The sequence below is a fragment of the Neopelma chrysocephalum genome, unplaced genomic scaffold (genome assembly GCF_003984885.1).
Source record: "Neopelma chrysocephalum unplaced genomic scaffold, ASM398488v2 Primary Assembly neopelma1_26, whole genome shotgun sequence".
NCBI lineage: Eukaryota > Metazoa > Chordata > Aves > Passeriformes > Pipridae > Neopelma > Neopelma chrysocephalum.
In genome coordinates this window covers 24,725,260-24,752,204 of record NW_020897695.1, presented here as the reverse complement: position 1 = coordinate 24,752,204, position 26,945 = coordinate 24,725,260, and the positions used below count along the sequence as shown (strand labels likewise).

General features: G+C 37.6%; 1 protein-coding gene across 4 annotated transcripts in view; it reads left to right on the top strand.

Moving 5' to 3' along the window:
• Positions 1-26,945, top strand: part of ADCY1 (adenylate cyclase 1) — a 150,544-nt gene that overhangs the window by 81,906 nt on the left and 41,693 nt on the right. For all 4 annotated transcript variants that reach the window (XR_003533050.1, XM_027675962.1, XM_027675961.1 and 1 more), the window contains exons 4-7: positions 2,843-2,954; positions 14,550-14,677; positions 21,330-21,488; positions 22,924-23,065. Coding sequence is in view for 3 of the 4 variants with exons in the window: in XM_027675962.1 (XP_027531763.1) it covers positions 2,843-2,954; positions 14,550-14,677; positions 21,330-21,488; positions 22,924-23,065 (541 nt within the window). In the remaining variant the exon portion in view is untranslated. The remainder of the gene's footprint in view (positions 1-2,842; positions 2,955-14,549; positions 14,678-21,329; positions 21,489-22,923; positions 23,066-26,945) is intronic.

The following is a 26,945-nucleotide window of genomic DNA, read 5'->3' as shown; positions in this document are numbered from 1 at the left end:
ATTGCTTGTTGTGAAGAGCAGTGCTTGAACCATGTGCAAGCTATGTTGTTGAGGAAATAGAAGCAACCTTTGTCCTTTGTTTTCACTTTCCACTTTCATTTCTCTTCGTTCTTTATTAGTTTCAGTTTAATTGAGATTGGGTTTTTTTTTTTTTTTGTTTTTCACCAGAGTGCCCCAGTGGCATTGTTAATTCTGTGGAATTAAATTGCTTAATTCTGTGGAATTAAAGCAGGGAGAGACATATCCCTGAATGGTCATTAAGAGAACCAATTGTTAATTGGTAGCTTTTCACTTCTTGTTTCTATATATGCTAACATTTACTTTTTTTTTAAATAAAATTACTTGACAATCCTTTTGTATACCACACCATTATAAGGAATCTTTCCTGCATAAATAAAGTAGCTGTAGTTTACTCTAGTTTAATCATCTCTGAGGATGTGAACCTCCATGGCAATTACTGATTAAGTTACTGTGAAGCAAGACTACTTTGCTCTTGGATGAGAGCATCTACAGGCGTGTAACACTGATGTCACTCCTGTAGTTGCTTTGTCTTAACTTTTCTTAGTATATTAGACATGGCCTAAATTTAAGGTCTTAGTATTTTTGCGTGACTAATATATTCAAATCAAAGGAAAGGGAATTTCAGTGCCAATGTGGGAACTTAGGCTTCGAATATATTTGAGTGTATTTGAAAATATGGTTTGGCCCTGGAAACACTTGAGGTATATCACTGGAATTCTGGCACTGTATGTCTTATAATTTCTTTCTTTAGTACCATTATGAATTTCATGGCCATAACAAGAAATCAAATCTCTTTTCTGTTCTCACTCCTTGTGTCTGATTTTGCCACCTCCTGATAAAGGACTTCTGTGTCCTTTACGTTCCAAAAAACTGAGCAGAACATAACAGGGGTGAAAAAGTTTATTACATCATAAGGGTGATTTGACTTCATGTCACAGATCAAGGTGCTTTTAGATGTTATACAATAAAGAGTAAGTGTTGGCACTGCCTCACAATACTGGTAGTCCAAGCAGTAAGAGAAGAGGCAACAGATGGACACAGATGGGTAAAGAAGTGCAAGAGATAATATTGGTCAGTTAACTAGCTAAAATAAAATGAAGCAGCTGTTGAGTTTCAGTGCTAATTTTCAGAATATCAGAGCCTTGTGTATGTGAGAGGGTGTGAGACAATAGATTAATAATTTTTGGCTTGGACCAACTCAAGTGTGTGTGTGTTTGGCGGGGTGGGAAGGGACAGGTTGAATTTCATGGAGGTGAGGTACTGCCCTATCCCACAGCCCCAGCCTCTGTGAGTCTCCTGGGGCAGCCCTGGAGCAGCTCTCAGTCCCTGGACAGTGGGAGCACTGCCCATACAGCACCTCGGAGCCCCTGACTCAGCCCAGGATTGGCTGGCACATCAGAAGTCCCACCTGGGGGCAGGGTGTGTGGCCACAGCGGGGCCAAAGCAAATGAAAGGAGCAACATGTACTCTCTGTGCTTGTTCAAACCCTGCCACCTGGACAGGTGGAAGCTGGACTCTCACAGGACTCCGGTGGTAGCTATAAGCTATAAGCTCTCCTTTTCTTTACTTCTTCTTCTCCTAATCTCCTTCTTAATATTTTGGCTGACTTGGAACTGAATGCGCTGGATTTTCTTAAGCGGTATGGGTTAGCATGTGCTAAGTCAATGCTTTATGGAATGCTTTCTTTTGGTTGAGTGTTACGCTTTAAAGTTTTGCCAAGTTAAATGAAATTATAGAAGCAAGGTCTGAGTCAGGAGTGCCCTTTTTGTAACTTACTAGGAGAGTTGAGACTTGTTTATGGAGAATGGAAAACAGTAGACTTATTAAGCCTGCTTTTCTCATATTGCTATTTTGTCTAAAGAGTGAAGGTTTGCTGAGGTGAAGGGGAGTACATAATGCTTAATTCAACTTACAGTTTGTAAGTTAAGTTTTACACTATGTCAAGTGTATACCAAGGTCATGCATTGTGGGACTGTTTATTAACATTTGCGTAAATTGTTTGACATTTCTAGTCTGGGTGTTGGAGATAAATGCAGTGTGTTCCCGCAGTTGACATTGTACCTCTGCCAACAGAAGGAGGAATCTAGAGAATTGAAAGAATCATGGCACCATACTCTCTCAAGCCTCTGGATTTACACAAGAATTTTTATTCTCTCAATCACACTGGTACCCGTGCTTCTTTCAACTATCTCCCTTGATCAACACTGAGGGGTAGGGATTGTTAAGGCAGATTAAGCTGTTGGACATTAAAACCTTGCTAACACTGATAGAAAGATGGACATTTACCTGAGCCAGTCAGCATAGTACAGAGAATATTGGCTTGACACTGGCTCCTCACAGGGAGCTACTGTAGGACCACATCATGGAGATACTACACACAAGTTATTAAGTCCTGTCTTTTAGTACTTAGTAAACCTCATGCAAGGTTTATCTGTTTGGCTGTGAAACTCTAGCCATGCAAAACTGTCTTTGAAAGCGATTGAGCTGAGGAGATCCCAGCTGCAAAGAGGAGAAAGTGTTCAGTGTGTTCCTGGAGTGCTCACTGGGGAGCTTACAAATGAGGTGCTTTGCAGTATCTACACCAGCTGGATATGTAGGCATTGAAAGTGCCTGAGGGTTCTCTACAGCAGTTGATAGCACCAGACTGATGCCTATTTGTCTGAATCTTTGCCATTTTTGTTCCAACTAGCACTTTATTGGTAGCATTTCAGGGGTTATTGGAGTTTGTGCTTAGGGTCACATTGTTGCTATAGAAGAGTATAATGAGAATGTGAAGATGTCTTCTGTACTGATTTTTCTGTGTCTTTTTCCTTCTTTACAGCATTTTGTTTGCAGACATTGTGGGGTTTACTAGTTTGGCATCACAGTGTACTGCCCAAGAACTGGTGAAGCTGCTGAATGAGCTTTTTGGAAAATTTGATGAGTTAGCTACAGTAAGTACAAATTCTTATTTCAATTTAATTTATATTTCCTTCTGAAAAATGATGCATGAGTTACATATGTTAGAAATGTAATAGACTGATTTAGCCCTGTGTGTCATGAATTTCTAAAGCTTCCATTTTTTATTAATGTTCTGGAAAGAAAACAGTCTATTTTAATTGTTTAGGAAAGAAATGTGCTATTTTTAAATATACTTTTCTTTCCCCTCCATGCAGTCCATCAGTGTTCTTTATTAATTTTGTTTGCACCAAAATAGAGAAAATATTTCAATATTTACATTTCTATCCTTGGATAAAAGCCCAGAATAATGGAAAATATGAATATTGGCAGTTTGGCATAAACTACTTTCTGTGATAGTAGGAAGTTAGAGAGTAAAATTTGTTCTTCACAGAGAGCGCTCCTTCCCACAGAAATGACAGTAGCTTTTCAGAGGCTATTGTAGGCAAAATGGGATCCATATCATAACTGATGCTTATGTTTTGGTTGCTACACTTACATTGTGCTAGATTCCCCAAGGAAGAGAAAATGAGAGAAATGTTCCTTGCCTATAACTCCAAGCAGCCTAATTTGACAAGAACAATTTGACAAAAAATGAGAGGAATAGATGTGCCAGAAAGTCACACATCTTATTTCAAATTACATTTAACAAGACGCTGAAAATGTGCTTTCCCCTTGAAAAAAGCAGAACTTGTCAAATCTATCTTGTTTGCCAGCCATGTCCGTAGAGCCTTCATTGCTGAGAAGTGTCACTTCCACAAAAATTATGCTCCTCCACTATCTAGCTATTTTGTCTTCAGACTCTGTGCCGCAGCCTAGAGAACATATTTCTTTAGGCCCTCAGCATAAACAGCATCCACATTTTTTCAGTCCAAACTCACTTCTCCTTGATGCAGTCTTCCACAGGAGAGATCTAAAGCATGTGGACATTTTGCGTCTGTATCTTCCTCTTGATAAACAGCTCCCAATACCCCAAGGAGGAAGAAATCTTCTGCTCCACAAGATGCCAGGGTTGAGAAAGAACTATTCTTAGTTCAATGGATTATCATTTGATTGAGTGCTATGTCCTGATTTGCACTAAGTAGTCATAACAGAAAGAAACTGTGTGTTCCCTTTTCCCAGGTTAAGCAGAAGATTAACTTAGATGCTGAGTAGAGATGCAATGGAGGTATAGGGGGTTTTTATATGAATTTATACGTATTCATAAGCCTTTGTGTAATCAATTAATTACTGGAACTACTGGCAGTGTCTCATAGAGACCACAGGTCCCCAGCCCAGAGTGCTTCATAGATGGATACTGTAGAAGTAAAATGGACTTCCATGTGGATAGTCATTGGTAAGAGCTTAAATGGCTTAAGAAGTTCAGATAGGCTCCTTACTTCAATTTCATTTTAATTCCATCCTTCAAATGTCAACCAGACATCTAACAAGCTCTTTTAAAACTTATAATGCTGTCATTCATGGAGTCTTCATAGACAGGAAACACATGGCAATGTAATAACATGGAAGTACTGTGACACAACACTAGATTTCATATGTGCACACAGAAATGCATAAGCCTATGGCATGTGCAGCATGGCACTGAAGCCAGGGATATGGCTAGCCTACCATGCTTGCTTCCTTAAAAGTGGCCACATGCTACCAGCTGGAGGTGTCACTGACACCTGAAGGCAGGGTACCAGGCAGATGACAGCTTTTGGTGTGAGGTCAGTTGTTGGTCAGGGAAGAAGCAGTTCAGAGTTAGCAGAGGAGCTAAAAAGCCTTAGATTTTCTGCCCAGCCTCCAAGGATTCTTTTTCCAAATTTAAAATAGATCCCATGGTTTCTTTCAGCTATGTGAGGAAGATTTGCTATTTAGTTGTACTTCTGGCTCAGTTTGTGCTGTATTGAGGTGTGATTAAGGAGAGAACATACAAATTTTCCTTAGCACCTTGTGATGTGATTAAGGGAGACTTGTAATTGTGTCTCCTGCAGTCAGAGAAATGTGCTGAGAAGTGCAATTTTTCAGAAGGATTCTGATCTCCTGGTTAAAGCAGCTTCTAGATATTCATTATTAGGTCAAAACAGAGGACTGGGCTGATTTTTATAACTATGATGTGCTTTAGTATTCAGAATGATTAAGGAGGAAACTGTAGGGACTTTAAAGAGAAGTGTAACAGTGATAGATATGCTCGCTGTGGCTACTAAAGTGCAATCTGTGAGTGTGCAGGCTGTGTGGTGCTGTTTCTTTGGAAGCAATGTCAACTGGAAAGGGGCAGTTTCTGACAACTCTTGTTAAAACAATTGCCCTGTTGTGCTGGTTTAAAGGTAAACCGGCAGGGGAAATGGACCTAACTCAAAAGAGAGAAAAACAATTTAATAAAATAATACAATAAGTATGATTATACAGACAAACAATTGGTTTTAACCCACAAAACCCAAATATATAACCCAGCACCCTGGGGCATGAACAGAGTGGTGTTCGTTGAGCCCCCTGAGTCCAAAGTAAAAGGAGAGGGGAAAACCTGTTGGTGAGAGTGCTGTTGCAGTCTGGTCAAGGGTGGTGATTGCAGTCCAGTCGAGAGTGGTGACTGCAGTCTGGTTAAAAAGTGGTGGTTGCAGTCCAGTCAAGAGTGGTGGTTGCAGTCTGGTTGAGAGTGGTGGTCTGCAGTCTTCCTCTGGATCCCACGAGTGGTTAAAAAAAGTCCCAAGACCCCAAGATTATATATTCTCCAGTTCAGGCAGGAATGCCCAGTACCTCCCTCAGGGCAGGGAGTTCCATGATGGGTATGAGGACAGGAGCATCTTCCTTTCTTGCAGGCCTCTTAACACCTAGTTTATAGCCTGAGGAGTCAGGCTGCTCTGGGCAGATGGTGTAAATGGTCTATTGATAACAGTTTCTGGGAAATGGCATGGAAAGCTATAGAATACACAGTTTTGGGTTACACTCATACAGTGATGAACTGGTCCCAGCTGTTCTAACTAGGACATTATCCACCCCTTATTCTGTGCCATCCATGTCATGCCCAAATTAACACCCTTTCAAGTATTGTAGGAACATATAAATGGGCAAGTAGCACAGAGATTAGATCTTGCCTATTATACGGTATGTTTTAGGTAAGAGGATACTGTGCTTGGTATGCTAATTCTTTGTCACAATTTGTGTCATAATTTGTATACTTGTGGTAAATTACTAAATTCTTCCTGAGTTTGTATGCTGCAAATCTGAGGTTTGCATCTTTGTATATGACTGTATTGGATTATTCCAATCGGCTTCAGATGCTTGAAGTGTGGGCACTTGTACTGAAACCAGTTATTTTGACTATGCAGTTAGCATAGAGAAAGATATTTCTGCAATCTGGAAAACTAACCATTTCTTGAAATTTAGAGCTCAATTTTTCAGCAGTTTATAATGTATTTGTTTTAGGCTTGGTTCTCCTGAGATATATCTCTTCATAAAAAGACAGAATCTAAAAGGATACTTAATAAAAGCTAGGAAGGAGACAACCATGCATGTTGGTCATGATGATTGTGTAAAATATTCTTGCTAAAATCGTTTTTCATTTCTAAGTAAATTAACATATATGACTGTCTCATATGTGTCTGATTCGTGTCTCATTCTCCAGGACTAAAAACATTTAACATTCTAGTTTTGTAAAATTACCCTCCATATGGAGGAATTTATTGTGAGAGTGGGAATGCACAGAAAAGTTTGGCCAAGAAACGAGTAGGTTATTGAAGGTCAGCATATAAAATTGCCAATAAAATTGAGGGAAAGCATTTGAAACAAAATGTTGTCCTTTTTATAGCTATCCTGAATATTTCTACATTTGTTTATGAATTATATGGCTCCCATGATGGTAGGTAATTTGTGATGACTTCACAAACACATTACTAAATTACAAACTTATGTATGCTCATCTGGAGATGACCTGCTTTCCTCAATCAGAGCTTATCAAGTCATTTTCTGTGGCACCTCCTGTACTGTAACCAAATTTGTTTTCCTTTCCTATTTTCTACTGCTCTGCAGAAGCTCTTCTTGTTAAGTCTATACTAACTCTTACTTTAGTAAGTATGTCTCCATTACTCTGCTAAATCGAACTCTGGAGTATTGCATTTAGCTCATTCTCAAGGTTTTTTATGCTGGGACTAGCAGATGTGCAAAAACTAATGTAAGTTGATAAAGCTACTATTTGCAGGATTTATTCCATTAAATGTTATGAAAATAGTTGTTTCAATTTTTAAACCCACAGTTCAAAACCTGGGTGAAAAAATGGTAAAATGTGTTTGTAGTAATTGACAGGGTTCGGTGAAATTTTCTAATGGGCTGGGCAATTTTCATAAGTGTGTTAGCAGTATTGGCACACTGCAATGTAATTGAGCTGATGGTAATTTCCATGTCACTTCATTATACTTAGAAGTTGATTACGAAGCTTATCTGATAAGGTGGCTTCAATAATCTCTCACATGTTGTGGCCCACATCCAACATAGTTACTAAAATAGATTTGGATACTACATGTAGAAACCATATTGGTAAATCTTTTTTGTTTTACTGAAAAAAACTCCCAATTTGATAAGGGAAATTACTGTTTGTCATTAATGAAAGTTTCAGATGGTATGAATAAACTCTGCATTCAGCTCTGGGGCCCCCAGCACAAAAGAGACCTGGACCTGTTAGCGTGGGTCCAGAAGAGAGTAACAAGAATGATCAGAGGGCTGGAAAATCTCTCCTGTGAAAAAAGACTGAGAGGGTTGCTATTCAGCCTGGAGAAGTGAAGGCTCCAGGGATATCTCATTGTGGCCTTTCAATATGTAAAAGGGGGCTTATGAAGACTTTACCAGTATCTGTAGGACAAAGGGACAAAAAGGGTTTAATCTGAAAGAGTACATTTAGATGGTATATGAGGAGGAAACTCTTTATGATTAGAGTGGTGAGATGCTGACACAGGTTGCCCAGAGAAGCTTTGGATGCCTCATCTGTTGAAGTGTTCAAGGCCAGGTTGCATGGGGCTCTGAGCAACCTGGTTTAGTGGAAGGGGTCACTGTCCATGACAGCTGGAACTAGAAGATCTTTAAAGATTCAGTGATTCTATGATTTTCATAGGGTTGGTTTTTAGAAGTTAGCCTAAGTAGGCTCACTTTTCATTGTCACAGAAAGAGGGTCCTTTGAAAGGGGTTTCAAAGTAGAGCTCTAATGAGCCTTTTGGATGTGAATCTAAACACGTTTTCATCTTTTTCTGCACTTAGCTGTATCTTTTGAGAATAGTGCTACAGTCTAAAAGACTTTCACTTGGTTGTTCTTTCCATAGAATTATTTTAGTTTTGTTTTTTTGCTAAAACTCTTTGATGCACAGAACAGTTACAGAGCTGAAGGGAAAAAATAGAAAGGTTTTCTTTATGTTTTGTTTAATTTTAAAAGGAAATTAAATGAAAAAGTGTAAATCTCAAAAATGTAAAGTGATCTCTTACAAAGAATCTCTCCCTGCCATCATGCACCGAACTTAATAACTTGGTATGGTATTGCTTAGTTACACTGTACAGCCTTCCAGCTAACACCATCCAATTCATTGCCTTTTCTTCTATGACCCTGAAGGAGATGATTTGTCCTTCACCATTTCCTTAGCAGCAGAACACTGTACTTTGTCCTTCCAAAGGCACTTGGAGTAGTGACCATACCTTTGCATAAAGGAAGGAATAGTAATGCCAGGAAAAGGTTTTAACACTCATATATCTTCTACTGGTCTGTATTCAAACCTTTTGACAGAGGGGGCTCAAAACTGGTGTCTGGCCCATGTCTGTGAGACTGAGCCACCTTGGTTAGTATATCAGTACTCCAGAGAATGAATAAAAAAATTTGCACTTATCCCATATGTTGTGTATATATGCAAGAGGGTATAAGCAAATTTGCAGAACTGTGTGTCTGCATGTTGTACGTGCACACGTGCACGTATGTATGTATGGATTCATATATTTACACAGTATGATGGTCAAAATATAGGTTTTTATGGTTCTGTTCCAATCTAATGAACAACTATAACAAAATTGAATAGATACATAATTTCATCTTCAGAGGATGTAGCAAAAAATATGATTCTTTCTGTAAGTGTCTTTTACATCTCTATACACATCTGTAGTATATGACAACTTTCTATAGTGACTCAAAGCTTTCTAATCCAACTTTCCATTGAGATTAATAGCACTTTGGGATAAAGTGCTATAAATGTTAAATATTGTTGCACATGCTATATACACAGAAAATAAGTTGCAGTGGTTACAGTGGTGAATCCTATTTTGTCCTCTCTCAAGACTTCTTTGGAAGCAGAATGAAGTTCTAAATTTGTGAAGAGATATAAACAGTGAATGCAATTCATTATTCTTTTACATCTTTGGGAAGTTTTAGAGGTGCTTTGCACTTTTTCCCCCAATAGTAATTTTACACTATAATAACAAAGAAAGGGCTGTTACTGTGATGTGGTTAGCCTGGATTATTGAATTGTGGCTTGAGTCCCTGAGCTTGTAAAAATGAGTGTAGTTCCCCTGAAACACATAATGCCATACTGACTAATATGAACTGAAAATTTGATTCCCTTTACCTACCTGATAAAAACAATTCAACTGACTACAGCAAGCTGTTCAGATGAAGCTGTTGGAATGGAGCTTTCCAAATGAAAATGACTGATAATCCAAGAAGAAAAAGAAGACAAATGTGAAAAGGAAAAAAACACAAAAGTACCTCTGTGATGTGTCCTTTCCGTGAGGTCACTGACCTTCCTTTTGGCTTGTTGAACATCTGTAAGGCAAGGTGACCATTCCCCTCTGTGGCACTACCTGGCCCCAGTGATGAAGCTGTTGACAGCAGAGCTAGGAAACTAGTCTATATTTCTTCTTCAACTCTCCCAGTTCATCACTTCCTCCCAGAATTAATTCTACTCTCAGTGAAAACTGAACCATCAGAAATTTGCATTTGGAGATTTCCCTCTGCCCAAGGCTTCTCTTCAATATGTGAAGAAAACATTGAGCTAGCTGGTTTCTTTCAGTGAGTTGGGCAATTTTTTCCCCCCACAGATTCAAACAGCTTCAGGCAGTTAGTGGATGGGGAAGACACGAAGGGGTTTTGAGCTTAAGGGCTGTTTCCTGTACTGCCAGTGCATCCACCTCCTCCCACTCCTCTGCTATATGCAGTGCTGCTCTTGTACTAATTTGCAGCTATGCAGGGGCGATATCCAGAGATCTCACTATTGCTGAAATCTGAGGTATGGTGAGGATGCTGAAGCTTTACCCTGAGACCTTAAAGCTGTTTGTGTAAGTCCAGGCCTAATAAATCTCCTCCCTTTTGCCCCAACACTTAAATAGCTGAACCTGAACATGTGTTGGTTTTAGTTTTCTATTTTCTTTTTTTCTTTATAAGACCCTAACTTTGCAATCACTAAGCATTGTAGATACTGACCAAACTCCTGTTCACATTTTTCTAGCCTAAACAAAACTAGATGTTGTCACTGCTCATGTCGATACCATTCTGAGGCAGTGTAAGACCAGTAGGGTCTGAGTAGGGGAAATGGGAATCACTGCTTATGCATCTTTTTGTAGGCCTTATTAATCTTTTCTCTTACTCTGCAAAGCATAATTAAATCCAAATTGGCTGGATATGGTAAAGAACCTTTTTATGTACCTTAGGTGATGCAGTTTTTATTAGGAATGGCAAAAATGTGTCTTTCTAATTTATGGATAATTAAATTCCCTCCCACTTTTAGACTGTGATTCCAGGAGGGTAGGACAGTAAAAGTCTGAAAAGCACACCTGCAAATCAGGTTGCTAGCAGGCTTGCTGACAAAGATATGGGTGCATATAATAAGCATAAAATATATTGCAATTAAGTCACACAAGGTAGGATTCATCCTTTGGGCAATTCCACTGCAGTTAGTGGAGTTACAAGACAGAGCTCAACGTTTAGCTTTTAAAATTTTGCTTTTTAAAATTAAAGTCTGACTTTCCTTTTTGGCTCACTTTGATAGGTGTCACATACCATGATGACACACGAGTATGTAGAAATACATAGATTGTTGTGGTGACAGAAGGAAAACCAGGGACTCTTTCTGGCATTAGTGTCTGCCATCTCTAAAATGAAAACTTTAAAGAGGCTCTTCTCCTACCAGACAGCATTACAAGTAATAAAAGTTGATCCTGACTTTGGATCTGTTCATGTAACACTTACTTAGATAGCCTGTTAAAAAAAACCAAAAAGCAACAATCCCAGCAGTGACAACAAGGATTGTTGCAATCTAATGTCTGAGAAAGATCCTCCTTTAGAAGACTGTGCACTTATTCCATACAATCTCTCTGTTCTAGAGAACATCTGACTGTCTGCTTATGCTTATGTGTTTTGCTGGGAGAAGTCTGACAGCCTCTCTGATATTTCTTTGAGACAACCTATATATATATACACATAAATATATATATATAAAACTTCTTTACAAACTGTAAAACCTTTGCCCTTTTTATTAAAAAATAACCATATCCTGAATATACAAAACAACATTTGACTTCTATAATACAAGAATGTGGAGTTAATGGTCTGAATTCTCAATATTTCAGTCTAAGTTGACAGACTTCACTCTTTCTGCAAAATGTATTAAATAAAGAACTGCAACAACAGCAAAACCCCAGTTGTTTGAAACAGAACCCCCCCTTCCTTTGTTCTACCTAGCAGATGGATAGAATGAACTGCTTTACAAAGTGCTTGTCTGAAAGTGTAAAGAAAGCTCTTAGCGACTTTGAAATATCCTCTGCTTTCCAAGCTGGGCTTCCACTACACACTGACAAATCTTATGACTGACAGTAGTGCCGGAGGGATTTCCACTTGGAAACATCTTAGTAAGGCACCACAGGTGGGCAAGCTGCCTGGCTAACACAATGCTAGCAATCTCTAGTACTTTCTAGCATGTGCATAAAAACAAATTATCAGTTGTTTCTAAACAGCCATTGCTTCTATCAATTGTAATTAGAATTTGTAACTAAATACTTGAATTCTACACCGTCACAAATGTGAAAAATATTGACGAGTCAGGAGCGTCTTTGGAAGTTGCTGAGGAAGCAAAATGAGAGAGAAGGGGGTTGTTTTATTAATTTGCTTATCAATCCTTAAAAAGCTTGCTTTTACAAAGCTGTACTGTGACTCTTTCCTGGAAGTCTGCCTTACATGTCAAGAAAAAAAACAAAAGAAAACAAACAATTTTTCTAGAGATTACTGTTTATTAATTGACTATTAAAAATCAGGACAGTGAGGATAACATCTGATAAGGAACAAGCAGAGTGGTTGTTTAGCCATATGTCTTCCATCAAGATAAATATCTTTCCAGAAAATACTGTAGCAATTATTTTCTTTTATTTCTCTCCTGCACAAATAATAAATTGACTTGGAAAAGTGGTAATGGATTAAACTCTGTTGTTTTTTTTTTTTCATTCTTAAACTGCCTACCAGGCTTTTACCAAGTTGTTAGAAATGAGCCATGTGGGAGATACACACTATTAGGAGAAAGCACTGATTGATTAACACATATGTATTGTTCACCCCAGGTTACTGAAATGGTTTTTATGAATAGCTTTCCTATGGGTCAAATAGACATTGTCTGGCCACAAGTCATGCATACGAAATGTGAAGATGAAAAGGGCCTTGTAGAGGATTTTAAAGTGTGGGCCAAAATTGAATTTATTTTGGAAAGCAGGCTTCAGCTTTAACTACTGAGTACCCTCTACTGATTCAAGATTTGCCCTTCCCCCCCCAAAAAAAAAGCTTATTTTGACAGTATAAATTAGTGCTATCTAGTAAAAAACTTCCTGGTTTCTATTAAAAAACATAGTAATTTCTGTCCAAAAAACTTTAATTAGAAGGACTATTTTATGTCAAGATAAATTTTGAGATCTGTGTATTACTTTGTTTGCATCAATAATTATTTTACTTATATAAAACCATTTAGCCAAGGATCTCAAAAAAGTCTATGTAAAATTGGTGAAGCACTTTTTAACTGTAGGCAGTGGAAATACTCTTAAGGCCCTGGTGATAATCCTTTTAAAATATGCTTGTATTCATTAAAATATGTATTAGCAATGATAATTAATTAGTTAAGTAGTCACTATTGGAAAAGCCTTTCTACTACTTAAGCATACCCATAAAGACATCTCTCTTCTTTGATTTGAGATCTGAATTTGTTGCTTAATTTATAACAAGAAATAGACAAAACAATTGTCCCAAACAGTGTAGCATGACTTCTTCCATGTGTAAACAGAGGTAATTCTCATTAGATAGTATTTGTTCAATACTCAGTACCATTACAACAAAGAGAGATGTGAATGCCTGCTGCTGGAAGAGTGTGTAATAATGAGCCCCAAATGCTGGTATACATGGTGACATGTCAGAGAGAAAAAGATCACTGTAGGCATAACCATTGCTTCTGAGCTGGAGTATGGGTAATGATGTGGAGAGTGTGGTTAACTCAGAAAGGCTTTGATTCTTGTAGGCAGGAAACCAGATGAGAATATGTGCCTGTATGAGAAACTGAACAAGTATGATTCTATAATTAGGTATTTTTTTTCCAGAAATTTTAAATTCCGTTATCACCACCGCTCTTTTTTTTCCCCTTTCTGTGTTGCTGAAGTCAAGCCTGTATAGAACACTGCTGGGGAAGGCATCAAATTTCTTTTTATCCCCTCCCGTCATATTCATAATAGTTAATTTTGCATGGTGCTTACTGGCATAGTCCCAGCTGTATAAGTGGGATTCATTTAATGTTTATTTACTTTTCTGTGCCGAAGTCTAAATGGGTAGAAGTTGCTATAGTATAGTTACAAAAGCCATCATCTCTTCATGTCTCCTCATAATTTATTAAAGGTACTGCTTTCTTAAAGGCATTTTGTTATGTACTCTCTGTTTAGAAATGAACTTTCTGCTCAGATTGATGTGGCAATCATCACATGTCGTGAGTGGTTTTTTAAAATGGGAGAGTTTTAGCCGGATATCTTTGGCTGTAGAAATTAAACTTCATGCAAACATGAGATAAATTTGATGGTAATGCAAACTGACTGTAGCTTCTGATCCGCAAGTCTGTCATACTAATCATACTGTATTGTAAATTATGATTTATGAATTGGTAATGTACAAATGTGTGTACCTTTACAGATAAATACATAATCTTTCCTGTTAAATTTGAACTGAATTTGAAACAAAAGCCTCCCAGAGTGCAAACATTTCAGTAGTGGTTTGGTTTCTGTCCTTTGGTTTGGGTTCATAGAGAAATGAAGTCTCATTGCAAATCTTGAATTCATACTGACCTAGCATGCAGGCAAGGCAATAATATTTGTTCAGAACTATGGGTTTAAGCAGTGTTAGCCCCCATGTGTGTTGAACAATGCAGGGATGATGATGTCCAGTATATATGTGTCTATTTATAAATAAATAAACAATATGTGTATGTCAGCTGTTGGGCACAGGGAACCCAGATTTCATGAACTGCCAATTACTTCATCTGACCACAAAAAGATTCCCTGAACGATTGCACTGTTAATATTGGAATATTTATATGAACAGTAAAACTTTTCCCATTCTGTTTTTATGAAAGGAAAATCATTGCAGAAGAATAAAAATCCTAGGGGACTGTTACTACTGTGTATCAGGATTGACCCAGCCCAAAACAGATCATGCCCATTGCTGTGTTGAAATGGGACTGGATATGATTGACACCATCACGTAAGTACCATGCATGGTGAATCCAGACAGGAGTGCAGCAACAACTTCTATGTGGTGTTCAGGAAGCGTGTTATTAGAAAACAGCAGTTTCTGCTAGCACTGCCCACCTGGCAATTCACACTGTTTCATTCAGGTCACAGGATACTGATTTTAGGAAGGGTCATTCTAGACATTGATTTTCCACTCCATTTGATGACTGTAAGGAGTAAGTGCAAAAGGATGAGAATGTAGAGGCACATACACATACTGATTAGGTGACAGAAAGATACTGGGAAATAACAATATATGCCTATTGCTAATTGCCACAAAGAAAGGAGTAAAATTTCTTGTTTTGCAGTGATAAACATAGCTGATTTTGCACACAGTATGTAAACTCGAAACCAGTCCTGATGTATGCTTGTTGTATATGTGTTTGTAGTCTCAAAAACTTAGCTTGCTGATATCTCCTTTTTGTATGTCATGTTTAAACCTTTCATTTATTCTGCTTTTCAGAAATGTAATGTGAAATTCACTTTGCTGCTTAGAAGACTTTTTTTATGCTTGAGAGCTCTGCATTGATCATTATTTTGCCAAGGCAAAAAATATGAATGTTAGAGAACTGTGAATAAGCTTTTAGTGAGAGCTGGAGATCTATTTTATTGCCTAGAAGGGAAAGGATAAATTCCCCCCCATAGAAGGGAAAGGAAATTTTCTTCACTACTGTATTGCTCTGTGTTTGTGGGCATTTGTGTGTATGTGCTTTATAGGGAGGCTATAGGAGGATGTGCACACCTGTATTAATTTCTGTGTATAATTAAATACTGTTCAGCATAGTGCTACTATGTTAGAACTGAGCTCGTACAGGTGTTTCACATCAGGGGCCTTAGCCTGTTCTGCACTGGAAAGTGTTTAACCACTGTTGCAATTAGCCAGGTATTCTTGCTCTCTTTGTCATCTGGACTGCTGGGAATGTGGAGTTGGCTCAAGGTTCTTCTTCCCCTCACTTGATCCCCGAGTTTTTCCTTTGTACTTAGAAAGGACCTGCCTTCTCTGTGAAGGTGAACAGAACATAGTGTAATCTCAATTTAAAAAAACCCCAAAAAATAAATAATGAAAAAATAAAATAAGCAATCATAAAGCTTATGAATTCAAATTATGCAATTTTTATTTGGAACATTTTACCTTCTTTCTTAAACTTTTCTGTATTCACTGATGTTTCTTTGCAGAGGGCTTGAAAGCATACAAAAAAGGAAGAAGTACTTAAAGCAATCAAAGGCTATTTCTCATTTCTAGCTCAATCCATGTGTTTTTATTATAATATCAAGAAGACTACCAGCTGGTATCCAACTCTGGATGAAAGGAGGAAGTTAAAAAAAAAGTGACTTTGCATCTCAGGGGACCGATAAACAAAAGCTAATAAACAAACCAATAGAAAATAAAATGTTGCATTCCTACTTCAGTCAGAAGCTCCTCACTTGTCCTTTTCATTTGGTAAACATATTATAAAAATACATCTCAGTATGAAGAGTTGCGTAAATTAATCCATATTCTCCCTGATTCAATGAAAGTTCATCATGTTTGTGAACATCGTAAAATTGGTAAAATACTTTGTAATCTGTGAATCTATAATTTATGGTAGTCTAAGATACTATAAAATCCCAAAAGAATATGTGTATTCTTTCAGCAGTATATGGATACTTATATGACCTTTAGAAGTGTTACAAGATACGTACTACCAAGATGTAGGTTTTTTCTGTGAAATCAAAGAATAGAAGCTTCTGGTTCCTGGTTCACGGTTCTGTGGTTGGACTGAGTTGAATGTTATAATGTGTTCATATAAATTGATACATTCCATTCACTTCATATTCTGTGTAACTGCTATTAAAGTATCCTGCAATATAGTGCTATGAGTATCTTCTGAGAACATAATTTCCTAAGTATTAAAAAAACCATAAAATTTTCACAATTTATCTGCCTTCTTCAAAGTGTTTTCTTTAAGTGCACAGTTAAGGTCAGACCAGGATCATTATGGGACGACCTTCTTTTTTCTTAAAAACCCAATAAAACAGATAGTATTACCTTCTGTTTCAATTCCAAAAGAATTTTTTCTGCCATGACACATTTTTTCTATGTCAGTGCCTCAGTACACGGCAGGTTTTTTTTCCACTTTAGAGTCACTTAAACCACCAAGGCAGTAAGCAGAGTTAAGTGTTTCATGCCACCAGTGTTGCTTTCACTATATGAGTTTCAACTGTCAGGTTTTTGTTAGTAATATAATTAAAATTATCATATACATTAGAGCCTCTAATATGTCAGGTATTGGTCTAATGTGGCAGATATTGTCCTAACCTTGGCTATGAACAGTGTGTTAGGCCAAGCGCTCTCTTCACCTTACTTAAATTGATTGCCACATTCGAAGGTTCCAGTCTTATGTGCTACTGTGTTTTACCTTCTGAATAGATATATTTGATAGCTAATTGCTTTGCCCAGCTAATCAAGCTCTTCCCTCTCTCTCTCCTCCAAAAACTGTCTAGAATTTTTGTATAGGCTAGTGTTATGGGGACAGATTTACACATTCTTAATAATAGTTTGTCTTTCCTTACAGAGCACTTCATCAATGGATATAAATTATATTAAACAATTCTTTGGTTCAGTCCAGAAATTCCTCTTAGGAGATGAAACATGATGAAATGAGAGAGTAATTCAAATGCATTCAACAACACCACAGGAAAAAAACTGATCTGTAATGTTTCCAGTTGGAAATAAGGCGAGAATCTGGGTGAACAGGATATAAATACTAGATTTTGGACTGGGTCAAAATACTGGGGTTAACATTCATAAACTTTTCAAAACTTTAATGGGATTCAGTAGTCATTCCTATTGTCACATAGGAATGTGACAATTTCTTTTCATGCTACTTCTTCCCTTGATGTCTTGCTAGGTTGCACCTGTAGCTGCATCACTGGCTATGTGTACAGTAGCACTTGCATGACGTGATAGGAGCATATCTGTAGAACGCAGCAGCTGCTGCTGACTGCTTTAGTTTAACCTACATGTATTACAGTGGAGAGAAGAGCGAGGATTCCTTTAGAATAAGTCTCATCTGACCTTCTGATTGAACGTTCCTGCTGCATGTGGCCTTTGAAGAGTCTGAAAGAAGGTGCCTGTGAACCCTTGCTTCTTGAGAACTGGGCATCCCAGCGGAGTTTATCAGCTTTCCTCTGTGTCATATAGGTGATTTTATCCCATACAGATGACTCCACCTAATATGAATGACTCCACCAGTTGTCGTGTAAGACCTCACACATGGAAGTTGGGCTTATTTCGCACCTGCACATTGTGTTGCTGATTCGTTGCAGTGGGCATTAGAGAAGCTGATGCTCGAATTGTCTTCTTCTTATGGGTTTGATCATCAGACGACCAAGGGCACTGGGGAAGGGAGAGGAACTACAGTAGCCAGTTTGAGGAATTTGAATGGAAATATCAAGTTTTCCTGTGTGATATTTTGTATGGGGAAGGAGACAGAAGCATTAACTTTCCTGATGTCAACACTGTTGAAGCTTTTCCCCATGTCCTCCAGAGGTCCCAGGCCTGGAAAATTTTGAACTGGCAGGAGTAAACTGACCTTGAGTTCTGGGAGAACCAGCAGCTGCCTTTTTAGCAATGGAGGAAGCTGTCTACCATTGGTGAAAGCTTAGTCAGCTTGCACCTCTAGCAGCCCTTCACAGCCCAGACTCTCTGCCATAGTGCTCTGCGGCCATGCTGCAGCTTAGCAACACTCCGGTAAAGTGTATGTAATTGAACCAAAAATTATATATATGCCTTTAACCGGAAACATCTATTTCTATGCAGATATTTTTAGTCCCAAAAAAAGCCCTAAATAACTATAAGAAATGGGATGCAGGGCTTTTTTTCTCCCCCTTCAAATGCTCAGGAGCATAAGTCTGGAGCTGTTCTGCAGATGATTTAAATTACTTTGATGGCTTGTAGCAGCACATAAAATATTTGTAGCTAAGGAGAGAACTAAAATTTAAAGGCTTTGTAGGATACTTGAGCTGTCAGGGTAGATGGTGGTCTTATTAGTCACTCACATAGACTCTACACACATCTGGTTTAAAAAGAAACTGTTTTTTGATTTCCATTTGTTTCTGGGCCTGCTTTTGTGTTGACATTTGGAAAACTTTTGAGTATATTGTATATGAATCTATGGGAAAACAAGTAATAATGAATAATTTATTTGAGAAACTTCTTTTTCCTATTCATGGCTTGTTTGTGAAGTGCTGGTATTTTTTCAGAAATGTATTTATAATGTAAAATGCTTCATTGGACATTTTTGTGATTTTATTTCAGAAATGTTGGTGTTGTTTGGGAATATGATCATGGTACTGCTCTGAATTTATATGTGAAGTCTATTCTTTATATATTACTTAATATTCCTCATTTTTGATAGTTCAGTGAGGTATATTAATGGAAATTTATCTGCATAAAAGTCACACAAGTCTTCAAGATAAATTCAAAAAATTTAATGAACTGTTCTTGAGCTTTTTTCCTACTCAAATTTAATAATGGTGGAAGCATCCCTGAAACACATTGTAGCTTCTGGGGAAGATGTAGAAATGCATTCTCAATTTAGATTTTTTTACTAAGTGACTACTTCGGGAAATCTTTTGCTCAAAACATGAAGTGTTTTCAGATTCTGCTTTATGGTTCATTGATGCATTATACAGTTCAGCTTATTTAACAAGGAATATGGTCAGCTATGTTGTATTTCTCTTCTAATTTCTTGTCATGTACTTTTTGTTATTCTATTCAAATTTCTAAAGGCAGATTAAATTTCCACCACTCACTCAAGCCAATTGTGACAAAGCAATGTTAAAGGTCTGGAGTGGACTTTATCAGTGTCTGAATTTCACTGTCTTTCTGCTTATGTTTAGTCTGAGGTTTAATATACTTTTTTAAATGGGGGAGAAATGGGCAGAACCAACAAAAAAACCCCGCTCATTTGTGAACAGAGAAATTCACACATTTGCAGGTTCATTAGTTAAGATAATTTCATAGGTACTTAGTTATGCAGGAGAACAGACAAGCAAGGTGTAGTCCTGAAGGGCTTTGGCTTGCAGGGTATGGTCTTGGTGTAGGGTCAATCTGTTAATGACACAATACATATGCACAGGTGAAGATACAAAGGTGAAGGTATACATTCATTTCCTCCATGCTGTGTCAAACAGATAGTGTGCACAACAAAGCCCTGTAAGACTAGAATCCTTTTAAGACTCCTTGGAGTCATATTTGAGGCTTGACTGGGAACAGATATTGAATAAAGGGAAGCTGACTTGCAGTGAGTAGAAATAGGACAAGGAAATATTTAATCTTTCAGAAAGCTGTGCATAAGCCTTTCTGGGCTGTTGCATAAAATATGACTGAAAAATGTGTTATGCCCAGACTCCCTATGGGGACAAAAGAGATCTCCATGTTACTCACATTAGTGATGGCTGACATGGTATATACTTCAGCACTCATAGATGCAGCACTTTCCAAATTAAATTGAGGCCAGGTATCTTGTGCTGCACATGCCACGTCTTGACATATGATGACCTTTCTGTTAATTGTATTTAAACAAGTACAACTCCTGAAATAGTTGAAAAGTCTTTCTAAAGACATCTTTGCCAAATCCAGCATAGGTGGATGATACTTCAAAAAAAAAATTGGTCAATGAACATCAGGGGAAAGTTATAGCTAGAGTCTCAATTTAAGGTCGTCTTCTATTAAATGCATTGGAAAATTCAAATTAAGAAAACCTACTGAAAATGAAGTCTTACGCTGATTAGACAGTTTCCTTTATTCACTGATATTATCTCTTTTTGGACTGCAACTGAACTGTGGAATGCCAGGTGTTTTTGTAACAGAAAGAGCTGAAAAGATCTATTTACAGTGTTATCTCTGCATATAATGTATAAGACTATTAGCCTCAAGGTACCTTTTCAACATTCACAAGTCCATCCAGGGTGCAAGTTATAGCATACCAATCATTTATGGTAATGAAGAATGCTTCCTTATTGTGGCAGCAAAAAATAAAAATGCTTTTAATAATGACTTTGCTGATTAATTCCTCCTTTTCTAGACAAGGAAAATCTCTGAACATTGGATTTAATTTACGGGTACAAGACCATAGTTACAAGTGCTTTCTGTGCCACTCTTGCAGGAGCTTTGGAAAGATATTAGTGTTTATAATCACTATTCATCTGCTGTTCTTGCACTAACTTACTACTTTCATCATTTTCTTTCTCCTGTACTCCCGTAACAGGGTAATTGAACCAATTAGAACATAGTAGATTGGCAATAATTGCTTATACATTGGCCTTCTTAGCTGTCTTCTCTTCATACCTCTTTTCTTACAGAGATGGTCAAGAAATTTAGAAATAGTGAGATTTTGGTTCAACAGTAATTAAAATATAAGAATATATTAAAATATAAGAAAGTAATTACAACTATGGCTTTGAAACTAGTGAAGGAAGAGTGCAGTACCTGAACATACCATTTGTGGTTTTAAAAGATCCTATCTATTTAGTCATTTATATACATATATATGCTAACTTTGGGAGAAGGAGAGAAAAAGAAAATCGAGAGAAGTGTAATTGTCTAAACTTTAATATTCTGATGCTCTTCATTCCAGATCTGTTGCAGAAGCCACAGAGGTTGATCTCAACATGAGAGTTGGATTGCATACAGGAAGGGTGCTTTGTGGGGTCCTGGGTCTCCGAAAATGGCAATATGATGTCTGGTCAAATGATGTGACTTTAGCTAATGTAATGGAAGCTGGAGGACTGCCTGGGTAAGTTCGAAAAAGAACCACAGAAAAAGAAATAGAAACCTGTATGGGTGAAGAATTTATTTCCTGCTTTGAGGCATTTGCATGTAATTGTTATTGATAAGAAGGATTGTGTTTGGCAAGAGCAATCAATGTATTATGTGATTTGTCCTGTGGAATTCTCCGAACAATCTTGATATTTACGTAAGTAATAGGTTAGGTTAGAAGCAAAACATTTCCAAGCAAAATCCTTATTAGAAGCTGCCAAATATAAAGAGTAGGAAAGATGCAATGCAATATAGGAATGCTAAACTTGCATCATTTCCTATTACAAAAGTAAAACCCTGAAGCTATTCCAGGAAATTTTTACACTTGCACCTCTACACTTGTAGAGGGCCAGGGAGGTGCCTTACTCCTTTTACATGGCAAGATTTCCAACACTAGTAGTGTGCTATAAAAAAGAAAACTCAAATATTAAGGATGTGTTTGCAAGTGATACAGTAGCATGTAAACTTGCAGCCAACCCATGGGGCATGTCCTGGAATTTTAAGTACTTGTACAGCCTTGAACACAATTTAAATGCACACAGTGCACCTTCACAAAGGTGCATGGGTGGTCTTCTCTGTGTGTAGCTCATATTTGGACTGGGACCTACCATTCTCTGTTGCATTTTTACGAGATCATGATTTGCTGAACAGGAGGACAATGGAACCTCTTGATTTTTGTGGTAACAATGAGTGAATATCTGTTTGTTGCCTATATCTGATTTAGATAATTTTGGCAGTGTATTTTACCTGTTCATTACCATAAGGTTTTCCAGTGAAAAAAATCTGAACACATGTTCATTAGAGGAAAACAGTAAAATCTTTTTGGATATCTTCTCTGAAGACATTTCAAATATAAGGAGTCTTTTGGGAGAAAATGGGAAGACTTTTTCAGGATAAGAAAACTCACAAATAGTGTCCAAGATGGCTGTGTTGCCAAAACAGAGTGAATTAGAAAGCTGCCTACAAAACAGAGTGAGCAAATGATACAAGTCAGAGATGTAAAGTGAAATGGAAAAAGAAGTTTCTCCTTTATACAGAGGAGAGATTTGGAGTGTGAATTCACAAGTTGGAAATAGCAGGATGTTTTTCCAAGCAGCCAGTGAGGTAAATACTTAAGAAAACCACACAATATAGAAGATGATGTGCAGACTTTCTACAAATCAGAAAATCTGCAAATATTTGGACAGTCAATAGTTATCTTTCTGTTCAGTTTGCCCAAGTTTAGAAAACACATGTAATAGAAATTTTTCTATGTTCTATTTGGCTGAAAAGACAAAACTTTTTTTTTTACCTCAAATGTGGTTTTGCATGTAACTTGACCTCTTTACGAACTTCTACATAGGAACGTATTTCACTAGCAACTTGCTCATACTGTATCTTTACTTTAAACAACGTCTGATTTTTTTCTCCAGGAAAGTTCACATTACAAAGACCACCTTAGAGTGCCTAAATGGGGACTATGAGGTAGAACCAGGATATGGTCACGAAAGGAATAGTTTCTTGAAGAAGCATAATATTGAAACGTATTTTATTGTGCCATCTCATCGTAGGAAGGTAAGCTCCACAAATTCTAGCTTATTCTGTGATCCGTTTTTGTAATTTAACAACTGTTCTGTTCTATTGTGAAAGCAGAGGCAATACTGGTATTTCTTATTTCTAAAAGCTCTTCAAACACTCCTGAAGGCCCAGCAGTGCAATGGCAGTATCTTGGCTCTCAGCATGCGATGAAGTGGTGATAGTGGTTTTCCAACAGGTGCATCTATAATCACACCTTTCCTCCTCAACCAGTTACTGAACGGAGCCTTTTGATCTACTGAAGAATGTTTTGTGACCTCAGTAGGAGTCTTGAAAGTCCATAATTGTTGTTTAAATGCATTCTATTTGTTCAACCTTTTCCACATCAAATGAGACTTACCTTGAAAGTTATATACCATAACACATTTAACAGGCCAAGAAAAACTTTATTGCCCTTTATCTCTGTTAGAGAATTTGGGATGCAGATTTTTGCACCTTTATCCTATGAGATTCTGTTCAAGTAAGTTTAATTCAGGGATTTGACCTTTATAATATCCAATTCTGAAAGTATTGGTCAGGTTTTTAAGTGATGTCTTTATATCAGATTTTTAAGCTGTCAAAGCTACATGCTTGAGAGTTTTAGCTGACAAGTGACTGAGAAAAATGTAACCGTGGACAAAGAGGTCATCTTGAATTTCATACCTGCCATCAGGTTTTTGTTCTTAACTTGATGACTGTGAGTTTTTATGGAAATCAGGTTTTTGGTCTTAACTTGATGAGTCTGTGAGTTTTTATGGAAATGTTGGGAGTTCAGTCTCCAGGGGAATTAGAATCTGGGATAAAACAACTCCTGTTGTTTTATCCTGGAAAGACTGCTGCGAGATTGATTTTTATGCACTTCCTCTAAAGCATCTTGTTATTGAGAGATGTAGTTTTCTCATCTGCTGTGAAAATCATGCGATCTCACTTTTTGTTCTTCTAGTATATGTGATTAAGTTCAGGTTTAGATACTATGAAAAAACAGGTGGAAAAACAGTGGACTAGATTCTGTTTTGGCAGTCAATTAGAATTTTCTCTGGCGGGTTTCTTGAAATCAGGATTAGATCCTAAATTAATCAATTCCAATAAGGAGGAAAATGCAAGGATTTATTGTAGGAGTTTAATTAAGGTAGGCGTGTTGCTTATCGCTGCTAGATTTTTTTCATCTTGGTTTTCTGCTATTTTCACTCCTACAGCATTATGTATAGTTTCATTTCCTATGTTATTATGTATCAGGTTTCATTTCATATTGAGCGAATAAATAGCTGAATTTCAGGAAATTGTTCTATAGGTTAGTGCACACAGACGAGCAGAGAGAAAAGGGGATTATAACTATTACATATAGAAACTGTGTTGTGTGAACTCTGCTGCATAAATCAGTGATTGAGAAATGGAAGCTTGACAATCACATCTGAAAGTAAACCAGGTCAATGCATATTTAATGTGTAAGAACGAGAGCGTACTGGTGTGTGAGCACACATTTCTTTGTCTTTGCAAGATTCCTGAGAAACTACTGATGATTGCTGAGAAACCACTGATCAGTTTGTCATCAGCTACATAAAACAAATGCCATCTTACCCATGGGTGTCACTGATGAGTCTGTGGAAGTGGCAGATGCTGCTGTACAGCTTGGCTAACAACATTAGCTCTCCAGCATGCATCAGTGGCATGTCAGCCAAACTGGCAGAAATAAACACTTCATGATTTTTTCTGGTATTGACTGACTTCTCCACTGGGCTTGCAGATCAATCAGCATGTCACTGTGCTGTTTGTCACAGTCCATCACAGCCATCCCCAGTCTTTGTATACTCACATAGTGGTTGCTGGATCACGAGCTACATAATGGCGTTATGTACCTTCTAAATAAACACCTGCTGTTCCCTCCTACTCTGATTCATTCATTAACTCTTCAGAGACATAGAAAGAGAAGGCTAGCCAAGTAGCAGGGACGAGATGGGATTTCTCTAGATGAATTCATGTATCTTCTGATTTAATATTGTATTCCTTCCTCCTGAGCCTCAGTAGCTTAAATGTAGACACATTTTTTATTCCTTATACATCATCTCTGACACTAATATTAACTGACTTTGGCAGGTATGATGCCAAGAGGAATGAAAATCAATGCTATGAGCAACAGATGACCAAGAATATGTTGAATTTGAAACAAAAATAAGCCCACTCTAGTTTTAAAAAAAATAAAATTATTTATTTAATTAGAAAACACATATCCTACATTCTTCCATATTTGATCTGACAGAAAAATCTTTTATCACTATCACCCTAGCCAAGAATGAGAATAAAAGTGTGAAATGACTCATTCATGTACCAGGTACAGTCTAAATCTGAACACATTATAAAGTATTCCCATTTTTAAATCTATTATTGAATCAGCTAACAACCACAATTTTGTGATCTGATCTGATTGTTAGTTTAATGTGAGAACGCTGCTAAGTGGCCACTGAAGGAAAACATTTCTTTTTGTTTTGTTACAGTTTTTACTTTGGTAGAGAATATACTAGTCTGTTATTATCTCTTAGTCTATGCAGTCAACGGCTCATTGTGCACATGGAGACCAGTGACAAGTGGTGTCCCTCAGGGATTGATGGTGGGGCCAATACTGTTCAAGATCTTTGTCAGCAACATGGACAGTGATATCAAGTGCACTCTCAACAAGTTCCCTGAGGATACCAAGCTCTGTGGTGTGATCAACATGCTGAAGTGAAGGAATGCCATTCACAGAAACCTTGATAGGCTTGAGAGGTGGACCAATGCAAACCTCATGAAGTTCAACAAAGCCAGCAACAGCTGGGTTGGGGCAATCCTAGACACGCCTACAGATTGGATGTAGAAGTGATTGAGAGTAGCCCTGTGGAGAAGAACTTGGGAGTGATGGTTGATGAAAAACTCAGCATGAGCCAGCAGTGTGTGCTTGTAGCCCAGAAAGCCAATAGAATCCTGGGCTGCATCAGAAGGACAGTAGACAGCAGGTCAAGGGATGTGATTCTCTCCCTCTATTCTGCTCTTGTGAGACCCCACCTGGAGTACAGCTCAGAGTTCTGGTGTGCTCAACATAAAAAGGACATGAAACTCTTGGAACAAGTCCAGAGGACACCATAAAGTTGGTAAGGGGACTAGAGCACCTCTCCTATGAAGACAGGCTGAGAAAGTTGAGGATGTTCAGCCTGGAGAAGAGAAGGTTGTGTGGAGACCTCATAGCAGCCTTCCAGTACCTGAAAGAGGCCTACAATGAGGCTGGAGAGGGACTCTTCGTCAGGAACTGTAATGATAGGACAAGGGAGAATGGCTTCAAACTGAAAGAGAGTTGGCTTAGGTTAGATGTTAGAAATAAATCTTTACTGTGAGGGTGGTGAGGCACCGGACAAGGTTGCCCGGAGAAGTCATGGACACCCCAACCCTGGGAGTGTTCAAGGTCAGGTTGGATGGTGCTCTGAGCAACCTGATGAGAGATGTCCTTGGCCATAGCAGGGGGGTTGGAACTAGATGATCTTTAAGGTCCCTTCCAACCCAAACTATTCTATGTTTTATTATTAATTAATATTCATGTATATTTGACTGAAAAACACTCAGCTTCTAAACACACTAAATAATTATTCTGATTTCCAAAGGCATACAGAATTTTTTTAATTAAATGAAACTTTTTCTGATCATCATAGTTAAAAATTTATGTAATCATGCTTTTTAAATAAAATACATGTTATAATTCCCTTATAAAGTTACTAGTTCTTAAAATGCCATCATGTTTCTTTTATGTAAAGTTTAATTATGTCTTCATGATATTTATATTGATGTTAATACTTACAATGATGTGACCGAAATATTGCACTGAGAGAAAATTTGAGAATTTTGATTAATGTAAGTA